Source organism: Papio anubis, chromosome 3 (assembly GCF_008728515.1).
Source record: "Papio anubis isolate 15944 chromosome 3, Panubis1.0, whole genome shotgun sequence".
In the NCBI taxonomy this organism is placed as follows: Eukaryota; Metazoa; Chordata; class Mammalia; order Primates; family Cercopithecidae; genus Papio; species Papio anubis.
Window position 1 is genome coordinate 21,158,808 of NC_044978.1, and position 23,458 is coordinate 21,182,265.

At 38.4% G+C, this 23,458-nt stretch overlaps 1 protein-coding gene across 25 annotated transcripts in view; it reads left to right on the forward strand.

The window, feature by feature from the left end:
- DDX60L (DExD/H-box 60 like) overlaps positions 1-23,458 on the forward strand; it is a 172,421-nt gene that overhangs the window by 81,898 nt on the left and 67,065 nt on the right. For 24 of the 25 annotated variants that reach the window (XR_002521877.2, XM_031663984.1, XM_021938143.2 and 21 more), the window contains 8 exons: positions 179-337; positions 3,938-4,079; positions 5,152-5,307; positions 13,401-13,506; positions 13,935-14,050; positions 15,601-15,761; positions 18,940-19,210; positions 22,811-22,977. Coding sequence is in view for 24 of the 25 variants with exons in the window: in XM_031663984.1 (XP_031519844.1) it covers positions 179-337; positions 3,938-4,079; positions 5,152-5,307; positions 13,401-13,506; positions 13,935-14,050; positions 15,601-15,761; positions 18,940-19,210; positions 22,811-22,977 (1,278 nt within the window). In the remaining variant the exon portion in view is untranslated. The remainder of the gene's footprint in view (positions 1-178; positions 338-3,937; positions 4,080-5,151; positions 5,308-13,400; positions 13,507-13,934; positions 14,051-15,600; positions 15,762-18,939; positions 19,211-22,810; positions 22,978-23,458) is intronic. The other variant, XM_021938142.2, reaches the window with a different exon arrangement.

Sequence of the window (23,458 nt, forward strand, 5' to 3'; positions counted from 1 at the left end):
TTCCCTCCCTCTTACCTACTTCTGTATCAGTGCAGCCAGATTTTGTATATGCGGAAGGGGACTTTCTCACAAATGTAGATGTAAAACTTTGAAGATATGTATCTTCATGGAGTGCCTATTTCAATGCCATTTCACAGCGTGACATTGTGGCCGTTCTCATCTTCTTTATTGTACGCAGGTGCACAGTAATTGCCTATCCCTGCAGGAGGTGGAAGATTTCTGCAGACTGTGTTGCCTCTGTGTGGCTTTTCAACTCCACTTACCCCTTTCTCAGAGAGCTTGTTCTCGAGTCATCACATGCTCTTGGCTTTGGGACAGTGATTCTTTCTTAAAAATGGTAAACATATTTTGTTTATTTTTTGTCTGAACGTGAGAGGTGAAAACCATGATCACCTTTAAAACAAGAGTTATATTGGAATAATGCCAGATCTAATTAGCTGATCAGTCAAGATCCTATTTTCAACAACTTCTATTTTTGGTAGTGTAATGAGGAAAACCACAATATATCTGTTTTACAGAAGCATGAGAGCCTTCCTGTTTTTCCCTCGTATCTCTGATGAGATCTTGTTTTTGTATAATCAATCATAGAAAATTGATTGATACTGTGTTCTCTTTGTAGAGAAACTCAGGAAAAGTGTTTATGTATTTATTTTTTCTGTTTATAATAAAAGTGTATTAAAGGAAAAAGTGTATTAAAAAATTGAAGCAAAATTGATAATATGTATTCCTAACCCACTGCTCAAATTAATACTGTTAACTGTTAATATTTTGGTTTAATTTTCTTCATTTTTTATTTTAGGGCATAGTTTTTGTTTTGGTTGCAGTCATACAATATATGCTACATATTATTTTATTGTAAAAGTATTTTCACTTTTGGTTAGCATACTTTTTTAAATGTTTAATTTTTGTGAGTACATAGTAGTTGTACATCCTCATTGCGTGTGTGAGATACTTTGCTACAGGCATGCGATGCCTACTAATCACATCGTGGAGAACGGGGTGTCCATTCACCCAGGCTGGTTAGCGTAATTATTATGGCTACTAAATATGTTTGAGTGATCATATTGTAGTTTACTTAATCATATCTCTGTCAAGGGACATTAGGATCATTTGAAGCTTTTGTATCGTAAATGCTACTGGCCTTGAGGGATTTTGTGTTTAAAGTTTTCCTTTTAATTTGTAATGAACTACTTTGAATAGATTTTCTGAAATGGGAAAAGAGATGTTAAGCCAAAAAGGTGTGGAGAATTTGAGGATCTTGATAGATACTGTCAAATTGTTATCAAAGACATTTTAAAACCAATCTGTCAGGCAGCCAGTCCACACACGTTTATTCAGTGCATATTCACTGTGATCAGCACCAAGGAAGGAGTTGAGAGAAACACAAACTCTTATCTCTTCTTTTTCCATGGAATTTCAGTTTGCATTATTGAATAAACAGTAAAATGATTCCAAAGGTGCTGATGGACATGAAGGAGGGACTAACGAAGTTTTGGAAACCGATGATTAAGAGACACAACCCAGTCTGGAAAGGCTGACCTCTCTGAAGGGTGAAGAGAAGTGAAATGACTCATGTTCTGAAGGATGAGTAATAGTTAGCTGGGGGAAGGGAAGAGCAAAAGGTTTTCAAGAGAGGAAGTAGCACTTGCGAATGCCCCAAGGAGCTGAGATACGTTTAGTGTGACCAGAGAGGAGAAAAGCTGATGAAGCTGAGGGGGTAGAAGAAAACTCAATATAGTACTTGTTGGCTTTGTTAAGGACTTAGGAAATCCTAAGGGTAGTGAGAAGTGATTGAAGGGTTTCAAGCTGAAATTGACATTTTTGTTTAAAGGTTCTTTGGCTGAAGTGCATAGAGCGCATTGTGGACATCCAAATATAGACATGAGGAAACCGCCCCGGTCATCACATGGTGATGATGTTAACATGGCTAAAATGTTGGTGGCAATAGGAACAAATAGAAATCGAAAATGCAAGAGTTCTTTAGTTCTTCAAGGCTTTGAAGCTGACAGGGTTAAGGAATAGGCTATGAGGCAGAAGGGAGAAGGAAGAGTCAAAGATGACTTTCTGGTTTCTGGCTAGGCCAGCTGTGTGAATGCTGCCACTGTAAGAAGAACATTCTGAGGAGGAAAATAATGAATTTGAGAAATAGTGAGTTTGAGATGGTGGCAATGAGACTTCCAAAGGAAATACCTAAAAGGCAGTTTCAGTATTCTTTGGACTGGGAATAAAAATTTGGATCAGATATTTCAAAAAGAAGGGAATGGTTTATTAGTGTTAAATTCTGAAGATAATATGAGGATGCTGACAGAAAATTCAGTGACTTTAATGGCATGAAAGTCAAGGCCAGTTATTATTACTGTTTTGAGACAAGGTCTTGCTCTGTTGCCCAGACTGGAGTGCTGTAGCATGACCATAGCTCACTGCAGCCTCAACCCACCAGGCTCAAGTGATCCTCCCACCTTAGCCTCCCTAATAGATGGGACTACAGGCACACGCCACCATGCCTGGCTAATTTTATTTTTCGTAGAGGCAAGGTCTGGTCATGTTGCCAAGGCTGGTCTCGAATGCCTGGGCTCAAACAATCCTCCTGCCTCAGCCTCACAAAGTGTTGGGAGTATAGGCATGAGCCATGGTACCTAGCCTAGGCTAGTTATTATTAAGAGCTGTTTTGGTAGAGTGATGGGGTACAAAATCTATGGAATATTCAAAACTAATGAGTGGATGGTTATAAAATAAAGGTAGTGGAGGCAACTCTTTCCTTGAAGTTGGTCTTAGTTCATCTGTAATCTTTTTTTTTTTTTTTTTTTTTTTTTTAGGGAGACCAGAGTTTTATCATTACTCAATTCAGTCTCCCCTGAGCATTTGGAGATCAGAGTTTTTAAGGACAACTTGGTGGATAGGGGGAAGCCAGTGAGCCCAGAGTGCTGATTGGTCAGGTCAGAGATGAAATCATAGGGCGTTGAAGCTGTCTTGTTGCACTGAGTCAGTTCCTGGATGGGGGCCACAAGATCAGATGACTCAGTTTATAGATCTGGCTGATGTCAGCTGATCTATCAAGTGAAGGGTCTGCAAAGTATCTCAAGCGCTGGTTTAGGTTTTACAATAGTGATTTTATCCCCAGGAGGGATACTGGGAAGGGTCAGAATCTTGTAGCCTCTAGCTGCATGACTTCTAAGCCATAATTTCTAATCTTTTGACTAATTTGTTAGTCCTCCAAGGGCAGTCTAGTCCCCAGGAATGAAGGGGATTTGTTTTGAGAAAGGGCTGTTTTCATCTTTGTTTCAAACTATAAACTGTAAGCTAAGTTCCTTCCAAAGATAGTTATAGTTCAGCCTATACCCAGGAATGAACAAGAACAACTTGGAGGTTAGAAGCAAGGTAGAATTCGTTAAGTCAGATCTCTTTCACCATCTCAGTCATAGTTTTGCAATGATGGTTTCGATCCCTCCTTTTGGGTTTTATAACATCTTAATCTTAAGGTCTTGGCTAAAGAAGATGGAAAAAGGCAAAGACCGCTCTAACTTCTACCTGCTCACCAGGGGTGTAGTGGGGGTAGGTGTTGACCCCAAAGTGAGAGAAAAGGAATCATTTGCAACTGTCTAAATGTACTTATGCAAGCCTGGCTGAGATTCCAGGACCTACATGACAAAGGTGTTAGTATTGTCATCTATAGTTTTAGTACCACATTAAGGGAACAGCGTACTATAAGGTAAATTATGAGTACTAGGATAAGCAGTGCAATTCCCAGTTTTAAAAGTAAAGACATGAAACCATTAGTCTGGAGACTTATAGACTACCGTCTGTAATCTTTGTGGTTGTAATGACTTTATCATTCCACCCAGAAATGTCCCTTGTGACCTACCTTACAGGGGGTTAACCATGAGTATGAAATTATTCCATGACTTCCTGCTAATAATGTTTTATTTTTAATTTTCAGAACAAGTGGTGTGAACATTTCATTTTAAGCAACTTAAACGTTTTGGGATGCTGGAATCTGAATTTAAATCATGTTTCTGACTTGTATGATGAACAATTGTTAAAGAATATTGCCTTTTACTATGAATTTGAAAGTACTCAAGGTAGTACCTTAATATGTATTAACATAATATCATAAACAAATTACATAAAACCCTTATAAGTTTTCCAGTACATGCCACAGCAACATTTTTGTTTCTTGAAAACCTTTGTTTGTGTGTGTACATACTTTTTACGTATTTTATTTTTACTTCACTTAATAGCATTTGAAAATGAGTTTAGTAGCATTTGAAAATGAGAATATGACATAATATTAAGTTATATTTTTATTTAAGTGGTAGATGCATATTTTATAACACTTACTGTAATTAATATAATCCTTTCACTATTTTTGAACATTTAAGGATGTATTGCATTTTTCCTAAAAATAAATAAAACTGCATTTTGGTACATACATAATTTTTGCCTTCCTTTGAATATTTTTATAGAGTAAGTTATCTAGAGTGGCTTACATAGAGAATAATAAAACATTTCAAAACATATCTTTCCTGAATGAACATTGTTGGAGTTTGTTGGGCTTCTGGCATTTAATTCCCTTAGATGACAAACATTTGAATAAACTCACTGCATAAAATGTAGCAAATTTTACTAGTTTTAACAAAATTCTCACCTTCTCCATATTCTGTAAACTCTTTAAAAACTTGTTTTTAAATTAGTTTTTAAAGTTGCAAGCTTATATGTAGCATATTGTTCTTCATTATTTTAGGAAATAATTATATATTTATCATTAGCATTATTTAATAAGGACTATGATTAAAACGGTGATGTTCCATTGTTAATTTTTTTTTTTTAGCAGGGGGAGGGTATCTCAGTATGTTGCCCAGATGGCCTTGAACCCTTGGGCTCAAGTGATCCTCCTGCTTCAGCCTCCTGAGTAGCTGGAACCACAGGCCCATGTCACAGGAACTGGCTCTGCATTATATTTAAAGAGAAAATGACTTTAAAAAACTACAGTCATAGTATCATGACTAATTTTCATGCAAATGTGTAACTCACTCTAAGTTTTCATATCTGATCATCTTCCCAGAGCTCTATGAATTTATTCAAAAAAGATGCTCTGTGCGTGTCTGCATGTGTATGACTGTTAAGATTTTAATATTTTTTATTGTTATGCAGAACCACATTTGAATTTGGGAGATTCCATTAGGAGGGATTATGAACACCTGTGGAATGCTGTGTCACACCTGGTTAAAGAATTTGATGTTGGAAAGTGTTTTCCTCTGAGAACAACAAGAAGACCTTTTCTTGGACAAAAGAAATCAGTCATTCAAGGTATTAAATGGGTAAATTATAGTGGAACAAAAGCATGTTTTTCCTGAACAACTTTTAGAAGCTGTAATAATTCAATTGTTCCAAGTGTGAATAATTTTCCTTCACTGTGCTTTCTTGTTTACCTCTTAATTGAGGTTTAAGATACATATAATAATGTGGTTAAAGTAAACCAGTGTGCACAGTAAAGTCTGGTGAAATTTTACACAGATATATACATCTGTGTGATAACCACCCAGATCAAGAGAGAGGCCATTTCTAGCACCTCAAGAGAAAGTTTGTCATGCCACTTCCCAATCCATCCTCCCCCTCCTGTCATCTCTTTCACAGACTTCAATACAGTTTCTTAGTTTTGTCTGCTTTGAACTTTGTTGGGATGGAATCGTATAGTATATATTCTTTCTATTTTTTTTTTCTGTCAGTATAATGTCTGAGACATTCCTGCCTGTTGTATTTACCATTATGCTTAAAAGTTATTGCTGTGAACTGTCTCTTTGTATGAATATATTACACTCTGTCCATTTGGAGCATTTCCTAACTATTGGCGATTGAATTGTTGAAGAAGCAGTAAAATGATTACAAAGCTGCTGATAGATATGAAGGAGGAACTAATGAATGCTGTGGAAACTAAAGATTAAGAGACACAACCCAGTCTGGAAAGGTTGACCTCTCTGAAGAAGTGAAGAGAAGTGAAATGGGTCATGGTCTGAAGGATGAGTAATAGTTAGCTGGGGGAAGGGAAGAGCAAAAGGTTTTCCAGAGGGGACATGGTACTTCAGAATTCCCCAAGGGGCTGAGATATGTTTAGTGTAACCAGAGAGGAGAAAAGCTGATGAAACTGACTAGGGGGTACTTGTTGGCTTTGTTAAGGACTTAGGAAATTGTAAGAATAATGAGAAGTGATTGAAGGGTAAAACTGTTATGAATATTCCTACATATAACTTTAGGTAGATATATGCATTTATTCACTTCAAGTATATACATAGAAATGCAGCTTTATGAACTGCTGTCCAAATATTTTCTAAAGTGGTAGTTCCAAGTTAAACTCCTACCTTCCATGTGGGCATTTTGGAATTTTAGAATTGCTTCCCAGCCTTGTCAACCTCCTTTTTTTTTTTTTTTTTTTAATGAGACGGAGTGTCACTCTGTTGCCCAGGCTGGAGTGCAGAGGCACCATCATAGCTCACTGTAACCTTGAACTCTTGGCCTCAAGCAAACCTTCTACCTCTGCCTCCCAAACTGCTGGGATTACAGGTGTATGCCCAGCCTACTGTTAGTCTTTTTTATTTTGGCCATTCTGATGGGTGCATGGAAGTAGCTCATTGTGGTTTTAATTTGCATTTTCTTGGACTTTTCATCTGTTATTGGCCATTTGAATATCCTTTTGTGAAATGCCTGCTTGTCTTTTGTCCATTTATAAAATATAGGTCATGAGTATTTCACAAGTCTGTGATTGATATTGAATTTACTTTTGTGTGGTGTGAGAGAGGGGTTATTTCTTCGCCCTCTGTTCTCTTTCATAAGTTTATCCTTGAGCCTTGTTTATCCTTGAACTAATATAAAAGTTGATTATGGTAGTTCTGCAAGAAACTTTGGTTTTGGTAGTGTAAGTGCTCCAACTTTGTTCTTTTGAAGATTGTTTAGTTTATTCTGAGTCCTTTGCATTTTCATTTAAATTTTATAATTGGCTTGTTAATTTTTAATAATAACTTGCTGACATGTTGATTATTGTCGTATTGAGTCGAAGACCCATTTGGGAAGTGTATCAGTTATTTTTCTACCAGATAAACAGAACTAGTAGGATACATATATTAAGAGATTTATTGCAGGGAATTGCCTTACCTGATTATAGGGACTGGCTCGGCAAGTCCAAAATTTATAGGGCAAGTCTTAAGGAAGGAGAGGCTGGAACTTTGGGGCATGAGCTGAAGCTGCAGGTCACAGGTGGAATTTATTCTACTTCAGGGAAACCTCAATTCTGCACTCAGGGACTTTGAGATGATTGGATCAGGCTCATCTAGATTATCTAGGATAGTCTTCTTTACTTAAAGTAAATCGATTGTAGTCTTTAAGCCCATCTACAAATACCTTTACAACAACAAACAGATTTGTGTTTGATTGGATAACTAGGGAACTATAGGCTAATGAAGTTGACACCTAAAACTGACCATTTCAGTCTACCTCTTGTCATCTGAGGACCCGTATACATATCTTTAAACCATACTTAATCTCCCAATAAAGGCACTAACAAAATCACACTTGTGCTTAACATGATACAACTCTCCTGCGTACAACCAACAACATGTTAACTCTTCCTTCAAAAGATAACGCTAAGTTCTTGGGCGATTTTCACTCTTCTACTTTGATATCCTGTAACCTAATACTGTGATACAAAGCATACTTTTATGACTACATTGTATGTAAACTGATAAAAGAAGAAAACAAAAATGTCTGCTTAATATATATATTCTCAAGACAAAATAAGGAAGAAATGCCCCTAACTATTACAGTCCTCATTTCTACAACTGGTCACATGGTCATAGCTGGTATTTATGACTGCCTCCTCCTCCCATTACCTATTCCCTATACTCTTTGCACCAGCAAGCACCTAAGCTGGTTATGGTTCTTTGCCTGAGGTCCTCCTTTTCCAGGGCTGCTGTCACAAAGCACCACGAGCTGGTGGCTTACAGCAACAGAAGTTTATTCTCTTACAGGTCTGGAGGTTAATGTCTGAAATCAAATTATCTACAAAATTGGTTTCTTGTGGAGGGTCTGATTTAAAAGCCAAACTGTTCATGGAAAAACTAAACTTTGTAAAATATTTCAAAGAGGTTTATTCTGAGCTATATGGGTGACTGTGGCCTGGGGAAAGCACAATCCCAAGAAGTCTTGAGTAAGTGGCCCTGAGGTGGTTGGGTTACAGTTTGGTTTTATACATTTCAGGGAGGCAGGAGTTACAGGCAAAGACATAAATTAATACATGGGAGGTATACACTGACCCCAAAAGGCAGGATATCTTGAAGCAGGAGCTTACAGATTATAGGTAGATTTGGAGATGATTTCATTTGCAATTGTTTAAAGGAACAAAGCTTTGTCTAAAGACTTGGGGCCAGGCGCTGTGTCTCAGGCCTGTAATCCCAGGACTTTGGGAGGCCAAGGTAGGCAGATCACAAGGTCAGGAGATCAAGACCAGCTGTCTAACAGTGAAATCCCGTCTCTACTAAAAATACAAAAAATTATCTGGTCATGGTGGCACGTGCCTGTAATCCCAGCTACTTGGGAAGCAGAGGCAGGAGAATCACTTGAACCTGGGAGGCGGAGGTAGCAGTGAGCTGAGATCGCACCACTGCACTCCAGCCTGGGCGACAGAGTGAGACTGCGTCTCAAAAAACAAAACAAACAAACAAACAAAAAACTTGGAGTTAGCAGAAAGGTTTAAGTTAAGACCAGGAGTCTGCTCATCATCATGTGATGTTCTGCCAGAGTCAGGTTTTCAGAGCACGTCATGGTATACTGAGTCATAGTGGCCTGTAGGGCGCATGATGTCACCTTGGGCGTGGCCTTAGGTCTTGTTCATGATCTTATTGCCACAAAGAGTCTGTTCTGTCAGTCTTGCAATCTCTATTTTAACATTAATGCTAATCAGTTTTTGTGTCTAAACTGCAAAAGGGAGAGGGGTATAGTGAGGCCTATCTGACTTCCCTTTGCATCGTGGCTCAGAACTCAGTTTTAAAGGTTTCTCTGGGGGTAACCTTGGCCGTTAGGGGATCCATTCAGTTATTTGTGGGGGTTGGGCTTTGAATTTTATTTTAAATTTACAGTCTCATGCCTCTCTCTCAGCTTCTGGCGGCTGCTGGCAATCCTTGGTGTTCCTTGGCTTGTAGCTGCATCGCTTTCATGTCTGCCTCTCCCTTTACATAGTGTTCTCCTTCTCTCTGTGTGTTCCCTCTGGGTCTGTGTGCAAGATTCTCTGTTCTTAAAAGAATACCAGTTATTACATTAGGCCTCACCCTAATCCAGAATAACCTTATCTTAACTTGATTTCATCTGCAAAGACCCTATTTCAAAATAAGGTCACATTCACAGGTAGCGGTAATTAGGACTTGAACATGTCTCTTCAAAGAACACAGTCCAATCCAATCCTTTGTTCCTTAAGGATATGGACCCATAGAGTACTGTTTGCATTGGGTTGTTGTAGTTTTCCATGGACATTAATCACATGGCATGGTAGTACGAAGGGATGTACTACGGGATCCTTAAGGGATCGCCTGGACATACTTTCTCTTTCCCCTCCATTGAGTAGTAGCAGCCCAATGTCCCCTTGAGAATCAGGATCAATCATAGCAGCCAGCACAATAACCCTTTCCTTTGCCTGTTGATTCAGAGGCACAAGGAATTCAAAATGGCAAGATGGCAGTCCTAACTTCTAGTTCAACAGAATCATTGTGTCTCCTGGTGGAAACATTCCTCTCTTTGGAACTAAGATCTCTAAACAGACAGAACATAGGGTTGCCAGAACAGATAGCAGAAATTTTGCTAGCCTATCACTTAGGAGTAATAGTCATCCCTTTTCTATCTCTGGAATCCTGAATTTGTGAATTATGCCTATAATTCACAAACAACACTATATATTGGACACTAATTCAGAGCAGTTACTGCCTTCTGGAGAACGTTGCCCCAGCCTTCAAAGTATTTCCACCTAGCTCACACTGTAACTGTGTCTCCAAAAGGCTGTTAGACTATTCTACTGAGGCAACTGCTTCAGGATGATGAAGAATATGGTAAGACCTGTGCATTCCATGAACATAGACCCACCTCCACACCTCATTTTCTGTAAAGTGAGCTCCTCGATCAGAAACCATATCATGTGAAACACCAAGATTGTGGATAAGGGTTCTGTAAGTCCAAGGATGGTATTTTTGGCAGAAGCATTGCATGCAGGGAAGGTAACTATATCCAGAGTAACTGTCTGTTCCAGAGGGAATGACTCCTTTCATGAGGGAAGCAATCTATAATCAGCCTGCAATTGTGTCAGCATGGACGTGTTGCAGGGCCTTCTCTTATTCTTGGCTCCAATAAGAACTAGCAGCTTTTCAGGTCACTTGATAAATAAGCCAGAATAGCACACCTAAGTGAGAAATATGTTGGCTTCCAAATTCACAAAGGCCCCCCAGGCATTATACTTTATTTTTTATTGTAGGAGAGGGCCAGATGCAACAACTATCCTTCTCCTAAGAAAGGATATCTTGATATACCCCACACAACTGGATTTCTACAAGTTATGCAGAGGTGGAACATCCTTGAATTTTTGTTCCATTCATTTTCCACCATCAACAAATTTTGCTGAGATGGAAATTCTCTGAATTTTTGCTGAATTTATTTCCCATCTTTGACATACAAATGTCTTATTGGTATGTCAAGTAGTGTCTACTTTTTATTCACTGGATCCGAGCAGTGTAATATCAACTATGTGATGGACCAGTGAGATGCTTTGTGGAAGAAAAAATTTTCTTCCAGAAAAATTCCCTGGGGGCTAAATTATGACATAGGGCTAGGGTAGGACAGTGAAGGTGTATTTTTCTGGCCTTCCCAGCTGAACGTAAAGGGTTCCTGGTGGTCTTCATGAACAGGAATGGAGAAAAAAAGCATTTGCCAGCTCGATAGCTGCGTACCAGGTACCAGGAGTTGTATTATTTTGCTCAAACAATGAAACCAACCCTGGAACAGCAGCTGCAGTTGGAGTCATCATAGGGTTAAATTTACAGGAATCTATTGGCAGTTTCTAGAATCCGTCTGTCTGCAGAGGCCAAATAGTCACGTTGAATGTGGATGTGAGGAAAATCACCACTCCTGTATTATTCAAGTCTTTAATGGTGGCGTTAATCTCTGCAATCCCTCCAGGAATGCAGTATTACTTTTGGCTTACGATTTTTCTAAGTATAGACAGTTCTAGTGGCTACAATAAGCCCTCGTTCCATAGGCCAAGGAACCAACCCGGGGATTTGTTGAGTTCCTGAGTATGTCTGTCCCAGTTACACATTCTGAAACTGGTGAAATAACCACACAGTAGATTCAGGGACCCACTGTGAGATGAACTTGAGAGAAAACTTCATGAGTCACCTGACGCTCCACAAGCCCTTACTGACTGGGGGGTGGGCGGTTGGGGGCACAGTGACTTTCTGGGTCGCCTGGAATTAGTGCCAGTTCAGAATCAGTATCCAGTAATCCCCTGAAGTCAGATGATTTCCCCTTCTCCAGGGGACAGTCACTCTGATAAATAGCAGCAGGTCCCTTTGAGGATGACTGAAGAAAGATGAACAGCATGAGTTTGGGCAGTGGAGCAGGGTCCTTCTTCAAAGGGACTCAGCCTTCTCTCCAATCAAGGGATTCTGGGTCTGTAACGGGGCTTAAGTTTAAGAACTGATTAGGAGCCATGACTGGTGATTTAAATTAGGCATTTGTTCACTTTCCTTAGAACTCTTTCTCTTATACAGATCAATTTAGAATTTAGTGGAATGCCCATCTATTGTTTTTTTCTAGGAACGCTAAGACCAGCTAGCCAATGCCGTAGGTTTCTGTGAATCAGACTATTCAGATTACTGCTTTGACTTTGCCATCCATTATGGTAACCATAACTACCTTATCTTTAGCGATTAAGTGCTGCCACTTGGCCCCTGCCACCCCAGGATTGAATTATCCCTGTTGCATTTAGGGAACCCAGTTTGCTGGTAGCATTTCCCACTGCAATTTCTGACTTACACAGTAGAGTAACCATGGAGCTATTCCAGAATTCTGGGGTTCCCCTTAACAATTTTATTTTTCATAGTTGTGGTGGAAGGTGTGTCCTCTGCACCCTTATGGATTGAGTGAGCAGATCTTACATGAGAAGTCACTCTGACCTTCCAATCTCTCTAAGCCTTTGGATACCTTAGGTCAATCACATGTCCAATTGGAGTTTCAGAAGCAGACAATAGAGACATCAGAGGAAGAAATATCCATAGATAATAACTGAAAATATTTTTTTTTCTGATTTAATGAAAGACACAAATACCTGGAGTTAGGATGCAGAAATGAGTCTCATATAGGACATACACATATACACATTCACGCAGCTATGCCCACAACACACACACACACCCCCCCAACTAGATACATTATAGTGTAACTGCAGCATACCAAAAACAAAGTTCTCTTAAGAATTAGAAAGAAAATGATTACCTACAAAGACATAAAAGTTAAATTGCTAGTAGACTTCTCCACAATAACAATGAACACAAGATGGTAATGAAATAATATCTTTTAAGTAACGAGACAAAATAATGGTTGTTGGGGGATAGTATAACCAGCATAAGTATAACTTATGAATGAGGAAATAATATAGATATTTTCAGATGCACGAGAACTGAGTTAACTAGCATCATATCCTCATTAAAAATATTTGTATATGATACAATTCAGGAAGAAGGAAATAGTCCCAAGGGAAAGTGAGAGATGCAAGAGGAATGCAAGTGGGAATTGTGGATACATTGGCAGACGGATATTGCCCAGAATTTAGGAATGAGGAAGGAGAAGGATTGTATTTTTTCATCTATAGTTTTGAACAAAGTTAAATTTAAAAATTCTCTAGTCAAAGCTAAATTTAAAAATTACTCTAAAGAATATTTGGTGATACATAAAATACTTGTATTATTAATTTTTTCCTATTTTTATCATTTAATTTTCGTGGAGACTTTTATGTAGGTGAATCCTGAGTGATGCTTCTTTTTTCAAGTGCTGTTATTACTATACTGTGACTCATTATTCATATTGTGAAATAATAAAAAAGAATAAGTATTTGGAAATGGAAAACCTACATGTTCATCTATCTGGTGATCTGTTACTGTCTATATACATATATGAATGGCTATATACTAATTTTTAATATACTGGCTTGTTATAACATGTTTGCTTTGAGGAATATCTCATTTGGAAGCTCTAACTTGGTAAACTTTAATAAAATTTATGTAAAATATTGTGCATTTGAAATTTTAAAAATAATGTTCAAAATTCATATCGGGTAGTTACACCTTTCCTCTCAAATTTGTATTTGTTTTCAGAAATCTCCTTGGAAAAGATGCCTAGTGTGGGTTTTATTCCAATGACATCTTCTGTAATTGATGAGTTTGTTGGAGATATGATGAAGGATTTGCCTATTCTAAAGAGGTATAGAGTTAACGAAGTACCTGATTTAGTGCCATTAACTCTAAAATACTAGTGAAATGAGTGACTCATCAAAATGTCTGTGTAATATATCATATCAGGATATGGTAAATTCTATATAATATGACTATAATACATTTAAGTGATTGTAACATCTAGTATGGCAATATGATTATATAAACATCTATGTTATTTTGAACATATAATAAAATTACTTCAGCTATAAAGTTTACTACATAGTTGTTGATATGGATGTGACTGTTACAAGAATGACAGAAATTCAGGGGTTTTATGTCTCTGAGATTTTGTGACCCATATTATATCACAAAAATAGAAAAAGAGATTTTTTGATTTCTATATTATAGCCTGAAGTTTGTGCTAAAATTTGAAAAACCTAAAATTTTTAAAAAATTATTTATTTATTTTTACAGTGATGATCCAATTGTTCCTTCACAGTTTAAAGAAAAGACATCTGATGAACTTTTGCACTGGCATGCTCAAAGACTCCTTAGTGACGACTATGACAGGATCAAATGTCACATTGATGGTGAGCTCTGTAACCACAATAAAATAGAGCTTATACGAATTGCCTTTGCTGCTCTTTTTATTAACAGTGAAAAGGCATTGCATTGTAAACACGTTATATTTTGAATGAGATCTATCTATATATTATATATAATACAATATTTTGAATGAGATCTCTATGTACAATATATACTATATATACACATATGTATACACGCCCACTATATATATATATACAATTGAAGAGACACTGTAGGAAGCATGCTGTCTGAAAAAAATCCCACTATATTATCTGGTGTGCATATGTATGTATGCATGCAGATGTATCTGTTAATTCAAATAGACATTTATTAATCTTTTAAGGACATACATATGCATGGTATTGTCATGAAAATATCAGATGCTGTTTAAGTGGGAAAGATAGTTGATAGTTTTAGGAATCTGTCCATACCTTGAAGTAAATATGCTGATACAGCCATAGTCTTCCTACAATTTTAGCTGTTTTCCTGCCAAACTATTGTCTAGTTGATTGCATGCTGCCAAGTACCAGCATAATTGTGCCCATGAAAACTCAGTAATGAGGAGGGGTTGAATCTGCAAAAAGTAAAGCCCATAAAACAATTAAAAATGGGTCGTAAGGAAAGGAATTCATAGATCTTTCCTTCCTGGTTCATTCTTTTAGTGTCTTTCTCCAGTCCCATGTTTATTTCCACCCTTTTCAGAACTAGTAAAACTTTTCAGAAGGATGTAGAAATAAGTCAAGTAAGCATGCCAGTTGCATATAGGAAGAAGTCTGTTTATTTAAGTGTCTTCCAAGATTCTGCATGGTGTGCTTCCAGAGTGGTTTGATTTGTGATCGCGTACACAAACACAGAAAAAGCAACAACATCCAAAACAACAAAATGCCAGCTTATTTATGATATCTTTTACGTTTGTAAAGAGTGTTCCTAGGTCTCAAGTGAGTCTAACCTTGCTTCCTGGAATTTTCTGTTATTTGAATTTTTGCGTGGTGTAAGATAATTGGTATCAGCATCTGTGAGCTGTAAGCTCCTAAATATTTGTGACCAGAAGTAGAGGTTTTCCTTTTTAGGAATGCAAACAGAATGTTTTAGGTCCAGGGTCAGCCACCTTTTTCTGAAAGGTCTAAGTAATAAATATTTTAGGCTTTGCAAACCAAGAGACAAAAATTGAGAGCATGATGTAGGTACTAATATAATCATTTAGAGTGTAACCAATTACAAAAAAATGTACTGATCAGATTTGACCATGTGGACCTAGTTTGTAGACCATTGTTCTAGGTGAATGTGCTATTATACTGTCCCAAACCTGCCTCTTCTTCTCTTCTCCTGCCAAATGACGGGGCAATGTCCATGTACTTGGAGCGGGACATTAGCAGAGCTTTGTCCTCTCTCTTCTTCAAATAATATAAGGAATTGTTTTGTCAGCATATGGTAGTCTGATCTCACTGGCAAATACTGAATTATTCTGGAGTATAAAAAAAATAATATGTGGGTACACATATATAACAATATTTTAAAATACATGTTTACATTTTAAGTCTTTCTATTTCAGAACAATCTAGAGATCCTCATGTTCTTGATTTCCTGAAAAAGAGTCAGGATAATCAGCAATTTTATGGGAAATCATTAGAATCAATCTCTACAAAAGTCATTGTAACTCAAACTACTCAGCCAAAGGAGGATTCCAGTGGTGCCAGTGGTAAAATATTACAGGTAGATCTCATATATTTTACCTATTTTTTTCTTTGATCTTGTTTTGCTTTCTTTAGCCTCACATTTGTCTCTAGAGGTGTCTTCCATGCTCTTCTTTCTCATGTTTGCTAACTGTCTTAGTCCATTCTCATATTGCTAGAAAGATATACCTGAGATTGGGTAATTTATAAAGAAAAAAGGTTTAATTGGCTCACAGTTCTGCAGGCTGTACAGGAAGCATGGTGGCATCAGCTTCTGGGCCTCAGGGAACTTATGTTTCTTTTTTTTTTTTTTTTTTTTTTTTTGAGATGGAGTTTTGCTCATTGCACAGGCTGGAGTGCAGTGGCGCGATCTCAGCTCACTACACCCTTTGCCTCCTGGGTTCAGGCAATTCTTCTGTCTCAGCCTCCCAAGTAGCTGGGATTACAAGCACCCACCACCACGCCCAGCGAATTCTTGGCATTTTTAGTAACCACAGGTTTTCATCCTGTTGGCCAGGCTGATCTCGAACTCCTGACCTCAGGTGATCCACCCACCTCAGCCTCCCAAAGTGCTGGGATTACAGGTGTGAGCGACTGCACCCAGCTTTCAGGGAACTTATAATCATGACAGAAGACAAAGGAGGAGACAGCACTTCACATGACTGGAGTAAGAGGAAATGTTGGGGAGGTGCTACATACTTTTAAACAGCCAGATCTTGCACAAGTCACTCATTCACTATCATGAGAACAGCACTGAGTGGGATGGTGTTAAACCATTTATCAGAAACCCCCTCCCCATGATGCAGTCACCTCCCATCAGGCCCTGCTTCCAATGCTGGGGATTACAATTCTACGTAAGATTTGGGGGGGCCACAGACCCAAATCATACCACTTGCAAATGAGTTATTTTACTTGCTTGCCATTAGAAATTCTAAGAAGATTACATAAAATCTAGTATTCTGTCCTTTTTAGAATAAGAAAAGATAGATTTTCTGATAACAAACTTAAAGCATTAAAGGATTACAAGCTTGGATTTAGAAAAGTCAAATTTAAGTTAAAAGAAATGCTTGTGATCTGGGTCCAGTGGCTCACACCTGTAATTCCAGCACTTTGGGAGGCTGAGGTGGGCAAATCACTTGAGGTCAGGAGTTCAACACCAGCCTGGCCAGCCAATGTGGCAAAACCCCATCTCCTGTAAAATACAAAAAATAGCCGGGCATTGTGGTGGGTGCTTGTAATCCCAGCTACTCAGGAGGCTGAGGCAGGAGAATTGCTTGAACATAGGAGGCGGAGGTTGCAATGAGCCAAGATCATGTCACTGCACTCCAGCCTGGGTGATAGAGCAAGACTGTGTCTCAAAAAAAAAAAAAAAAAAAAAAAAAAAAAAAATTTCATGTATTAGTTTAATTACAGTGAAAATCTTTTTACATAGAGGTGGCAAAAATAGGCCTAAAATTTCCATCAGCTTTATTATTTTGCCTGATTTTTGAAAACTGTCTATGTTTTTAAGTCATTTATGCCATTTATCTATCCTGGACTTTTGTTTATATTAAAGGTAAGACCAGGTCTTCTTGAAAGGAATCCTCCATAACTATTTTCTTTTTCTTCCTGGCTTTACACTAGACCATGCTTGTTTACAAACTTAGAATCCCTATAATTAAAAAAAAAAAAAAATTAAAAAGGTAATGTGGAAAAGTATCAGGTAATACAAATGATAGTGTTTATAACTGAACAAATGGTAGATTTTATGGCTCTGCTTGGGGAGGTACTACTTTGCGATCATTCTTCTTCATCAGAGGGGATTTCATTAGGCTTCAGTACTTCTCTCTTGGCCTCATGGATGGGAATTAAGGAAAGGCATTTATTTGCTTTGGTAAATCCCCTTCCTGAGGTCAACCATGCTAAATACGTGAAAGAGCACAAACCAAACTATTGATGACCGATGGCACTTACTATGGCTGCCTTACCCTAATTGGAGTAGGAAAGGGAATGTTTTTGGAGAATGAAACATAAAAGCTCCAGAAGGAAAAGATCCAAAATATGAAAACATTTCTCTTTCCCACTAATGTCAGAAAATTCTTAATCAGAGATCTAGAGCCTTCCTTTTCCTTGCCAGACTGTGAATTCATTAACCAGGCTGAAGTTGCAAAGGCTACAAGGAAATCTTATATATCAGTGAGAGGATATCTCCTCAAAGCCATTCTAGGTAACAGTTATCACTAATTGCGCTGTAGGTTTCTTAGCACTGCTGGTAGGTCTCTCTCCTAGAGCTATTTAAGGGCCCATCTAGCCACAGAACACATACTTTCAACTGTAGAGGCTCCACCTCAGCCCACAGTCCTAACCTCCTCTGGGCTGAGGGTGGCCAGGTGGGGCTGGCTCAGGCAAAGGTCCAGGCTTGACTTCAAGCATAAGGATCAAAGTGAATACAGCATCCTGAAGCAACCACCTTCTACAGCTGTTGTGCAAGGGCCTCACCCAGCTGAGCCCTTTGCCAAGCCCTGTGCCCGAGGCTGGCCCCTGTGTCCCAGGCTGTGCACCTCTGCTCCTTTGGTAGCGCTAATTGCGGGGCCAGGAAGCGATGTGAGCTTGTTCAGTTCTGTTATGTTGGTAGCATGAGGCCTAGGAGCAGCCTCTACACTGAAATAGAAGCAAAATGGGAATTAAATGTTTGATTTAGTTAGGGGAGGGGTGGGAAAAATTACCACCCCACTAAGTGTGTGTGATTCCTCCATTTTCCAGTGGGATTTCTGTTTTTTTCCCCATATTGACTAATTGTCTGCTTAGACCATTGGTGTTTTTCAACATGAGTCTCGAAAGAGTGAGCGGGATCTGGGAGGCCCAAAATGCTTTGTGGGGTGGAGAATGAATAAATTAATTAAGTTCCAAATCTCCAAGAAGCTCCCCTACAGTCAAGCTCAGTGGCTACTCTTTCTCTTCTTTGTTTTCTTCCATTTACTCATTTATTAATAATCTACACCATTTAGAAATCTAGAAAATCTTCTGCAGTAAGAGGCAATTTACATTTATATTGAAGTTTAAGTAGGTTTGCATCACACAGACTTTAATTTTAAGAAAAGACATTAAGAATTCTTGCCTGTGCAAGAGTAGAATGATGGCCAGAATCCTCAGTAAATGCACAAAACATAATCTTACTAGTGAAATGTCATAATGGAATTTTCCCACTTGTTTCATATGTTCCTTTTATTATTGAGCAGAATACCAAACCCTCCAAAATTACCAAAAAGAAGAAGAAGAAGAAGAAGAAGAAGAAGAAGTCATTTCTCAAAGAAGACCAGAACAAAGATCAGCAAAAGGATGATCTGCTGTTTTCTATTGAAGAGGAGATGAAGATGAATTTACATTCTGGAATAAGGAAATTGGAAGAATATTTGACATCATGTGCAAGTAATTCAGTGAAATTTGGAGTTGAAATATTAGGATTAATTGCCTGCTTTAAAGCATGGAAAGAACATTGCCAAGGTGAAGGTATGGGACTCCATACTCTATGGATAAAGAGTAGTGATGAAAATATTAATGATGTTAACATATTTACTGAATGCATGGTTGTGCTAAAACTTCGTACAATCCATTGTCTGATTTTATTCTCAACGTGACCCTTTAGGATAGTTATTATTATATTTTGCAGACAAGAAAGTGGAATTGCAGAGGTTAGACAGAGGGTCCCAATAGGGAAAAGATGGCACATTCAAAAAGAAATGAGGAGAGTATAAAGAAAAAACTCTTTCCAAAAGTGTGGAGAGAATTAAGGGGATCCGCAAAGCAAGGTGAGGCTCAGCAGCAGCAACAGGGCCTATCAGAGAAGGAAAGCTGTCAGGCACCAGGGAGATGTGAAGCTGCTGTTGAGAGGTGATTCTCCTTTGGTTTTTCCATGTTTCTGCCCGCCTAACCTGTAGAGGCATTGACAGATTCACTTCCAGACTGTCTTTTTAAGTATGTTTGTATAGTGAACAGGCTTGGAAGGAAGAAATTGTGTTTCTCTCTAGGGCAAAGGCCAAGTTTGTTTACTGTCCAGTTAATAAAGATTACATTTCCTTCCAGGGCAAAGATGCAGGTTTTACCTGAGACTCATTATAAAATATTTTGGTTTTCTAAGCGAAGATTTCCTTAGCTGTGACATAAACCTACTTTGTGTGGTTTCTGCCTGGGCTCTATATCTCCCCCATGGAGCACAAGGGGAACCGACATATACATGATGTACGTTGTATTGTTTCCTGTGCCATGATAATAAAGCCTTTTGTCTCTGACCCAGTAGTCTCATGTCTTTCGCCAGCAACCATGAGACTATGAAAGACTAAATTGCTAACTTGTAAATAGGATAAAATCTCAGCCCTTTCCTAGTTTTTGACAAAAGCAGGGAAGTGGATGGTTGCCAGAATTCCTTGAGAGCCCTAGCTATGGGGGAATAGATGCCCAATAGCACCTGCAGTCCTAGGTAACGGTGCACAACCATTTCCACACTGTGGGCTGGCAGGGAGGGAACTGGATTGAAACAGGCCCTGTCTGCCTAGCATTCTAAGTGCTCCCTCAGATTTCTGTGGCTCCCCGTGCCCTCCTGAATCAATGTCTCCAACTGGCAGTAAAGAATGATTTTGGTGAAATATGTAGCAGAAATGATGTGTGCATATTATTTTCAGGTATTACGTCTTCACATGACTTACAGTGTGTGCTTTTATTACTTATTTTCCTGAGGACTGAATTGTGGAAGAGCTAACTAAGGGAAAGAATCAGAAAAAAACTGAGAAGAGATACGTGATTTTTTTTTTTTCTTTTCTTTGGGACAGAGTCTCACTGTCGCCCAGGCTGGAGTGCAGGGCAGCGATCTCAGCTCACTGCAACCTCCACCTCCTGGATTCTAGCTTCAAGTGATTCTCCTGCCTCAGCCTCCTGAGTAGCTGGGATTACAGGCAACTGCCTGTATTTTTAGTATTTTTGTATTTTTAGTAGAGACAGGGTTTTGCCATGTTGGCCAGGCTGGTCTCGAACTCCTGACCTCAGGTGATCCATCTGCCAGGGTGTCCCAAAGTGCTAGGATTACAGGCGTGAGCCACTGCGCCCAGCCTGAGATATGTGATTTTGATGCTAGACCAAGCTGACAATTCCTCTTCAAGTTGTGGTTGATCACCCTGTCTTGAGTATCTCCTACTCAGACCCTTTTCATGTGTGGCCACATGACTCTGTAGTCAGGCTCACCTCTCTATTCTACTTCCCAGCAAAGCCAGTGCCTCAGTGGGCTGTCAGAGACCATGCTCATTTTCATTTCTAAGCTTTAGCATATGTGTTTGTACTTATCCATGATGCCGTATCAGATAGGAATTGCCATTAGCTATAAACAGAGATAGGAATTAACAGTGGCTTAAAAAAAATAGTTTACGGCCGGGCGCGGTGGCTCAAGCCTGTAATCCCAGCACTTTGGGAGGCAAGGACGGGCGGATCACGAGGTCAGGAGATCGAGACCATCTTGGCTAACATGGTGAAACCCCATCTCTACTAAAAAATACAAAAAACTAGCCGGGCGAGGTGGCGGGCACCTGTAGTCCCAGCTACTCGGGAGGCTGAGGCAGGAGAATGGCGTAAACCCGGGAGGCGGAGCTGGCAGTGAGCTGAGATCTGGCCACTGCACTCCTGGGCGACAGAGCAAGACTCCGTCTCAAAAAAAAAAAAAAAAAAAAGTTTATTTCTCTTTCATGTAAAAGAAGTCCAGAGATAGGCAGTTCAGTGTCACTGGGAACTTAGGCTCTGTTATCATCATATTATACCGTTTTTAGTGCATGAGTTGTATTCTTAAAGTAATGTTATGAATGCAGTTGGCGACTGATGCTACAGCCATGATAACTGTATTCCAGAACAAAGTAGAAAGAAGAAAAAAGGGCAAATTTGTACATTCATGCTGTATTTCTTCTATGTAAGGAGCCTTACTCCCAGAAATTCCACCAATTTCTGCTTGCTTCTCAATGGCCAAACTTAGTAACAAAACCACACCAAACCACAGAAAGATTAGAAAATGTGAACTTTGAATGGAACATATTGCAGTATCCATTAGTATGGGGATTTATAAGAAAGCATTGGGTGAGAATGGATGTTGAGGAGATAATCATCAGTTTCTGCTACAGATGTTCTCCTGCTTGTCTTCATTGGCCTAAATTCAGTGTGTCCTTCAAGGCCACCCTCTCGTGGAGTCCTCCCAACTTCTCTTGCTCACATAACACTGCTTCTGTCACTCCATTTGGATCCTGAATTGTAAATCACTTAGATATTTTACTGATCTGTTTCAACACGAATCCCTTGTTCTCCAATTAGACTGAAGGTTCCTCGATGTAAGACCTCTGTCTTAAATTTCATTTGTACTTCCTTGAAGCATACATTGGTGGTCTGTATAAGCAGTTACTCAGTAGTATTTGTCAAGAAAGAGGATATTTCTTGACAAAGAGGAAAGAAGATAAAGAGCCCTGACTTTATATGGAATGGTTAGTAGTGGGATAGAGATAAAGAGGTTATATGTGAACAGGAGGTAATAGAAGGGCTTAGGAGAGTCTGGATAGAATGATTGGGATGCAGTGAGGTTGTATCTTAGCCCTCAATAATTGAGGGGTTCCGCTGATGGTTTCATAAATACAAGTACTGTATGTGGTCAAGAGTAGGCCTTGATAAATGTTGCTCATGTTTTGGTCAGGCGTCTAAAATCATAGGACTTTTTCCTATAAACAAGACGACACAGAAATATTATGTGGGTTATTGTGTTATTTTTCTCTGGAAATGTGTACAGAGCTCAGTTTCAATGGTTCTTATTTCTGCTGGAAATCACAAAATTTGTTTCTTTTCTTTTTTGCCTATACTTACCTAGCTATGTCTAAGTTACTTAAGATGATAAGTAAATGTGGGTAGATGGAGTATTAATTTAATTTAATCATGAGTTTTAGTTTTTAATGCTCTAAAATCCCCTTTAAGTCAAGTAAAATAGTGAGGTTTAATCAAATGAGGTTAATTGATTAACTCAATGATTGTCATTAGTGATCAAGCAGTTATTTCTGATGTTCTTTGTAACAATTTTATTGTTTCTTTAACAAGGCAAAATTTCAAAAGATTTAAGTATAGCTGTTCAAATGATGAAAAGGATTCATTCACTTCTGGAGAGATACCCAGAAATTTTGGAAGCTGAACATCATCAATATATAGCTAAATGCCTTAAATATTTAGGCTTTAATGATTTGGCAAACTCTTTGGATCCAACTCTGGTAAGAGAACTAGAATTTCTTATACTTTAAATTTTTACTCAATTTTAATACAGAAGAATAATAAGTCTAATAAAGTATCTCACATATAGAGTTATCAATTGAATATGTTTACTCTGATTATAGTTTATAAAATAATAGATTTGAGATTATTTATTAATAACCTAGCTGACAAACTTTGAAGTAAATTAAAATTAGAAAATTTGTACAGATGCTTTCTGAAAACAGAAATTAAATACTAGATGATGTCCAGATGCCACTTTAAACCCTCCATAATAGGAATGAATCCTATACATAATTTTAGCACAATCTAAAAACTGTAATGTAGTGAGATTGAAGAATGATCTTTAATAGGGTTCCAGGTTCCAATTCCAGGATGAACTTTTTTTAACGTTAATATCTGCTATTTTACTTTTCCGAAGAATAATATTTTAGGTGATAAAACTCTTCTTACTGCAATATCACACTATTTAAAAGCATAGTA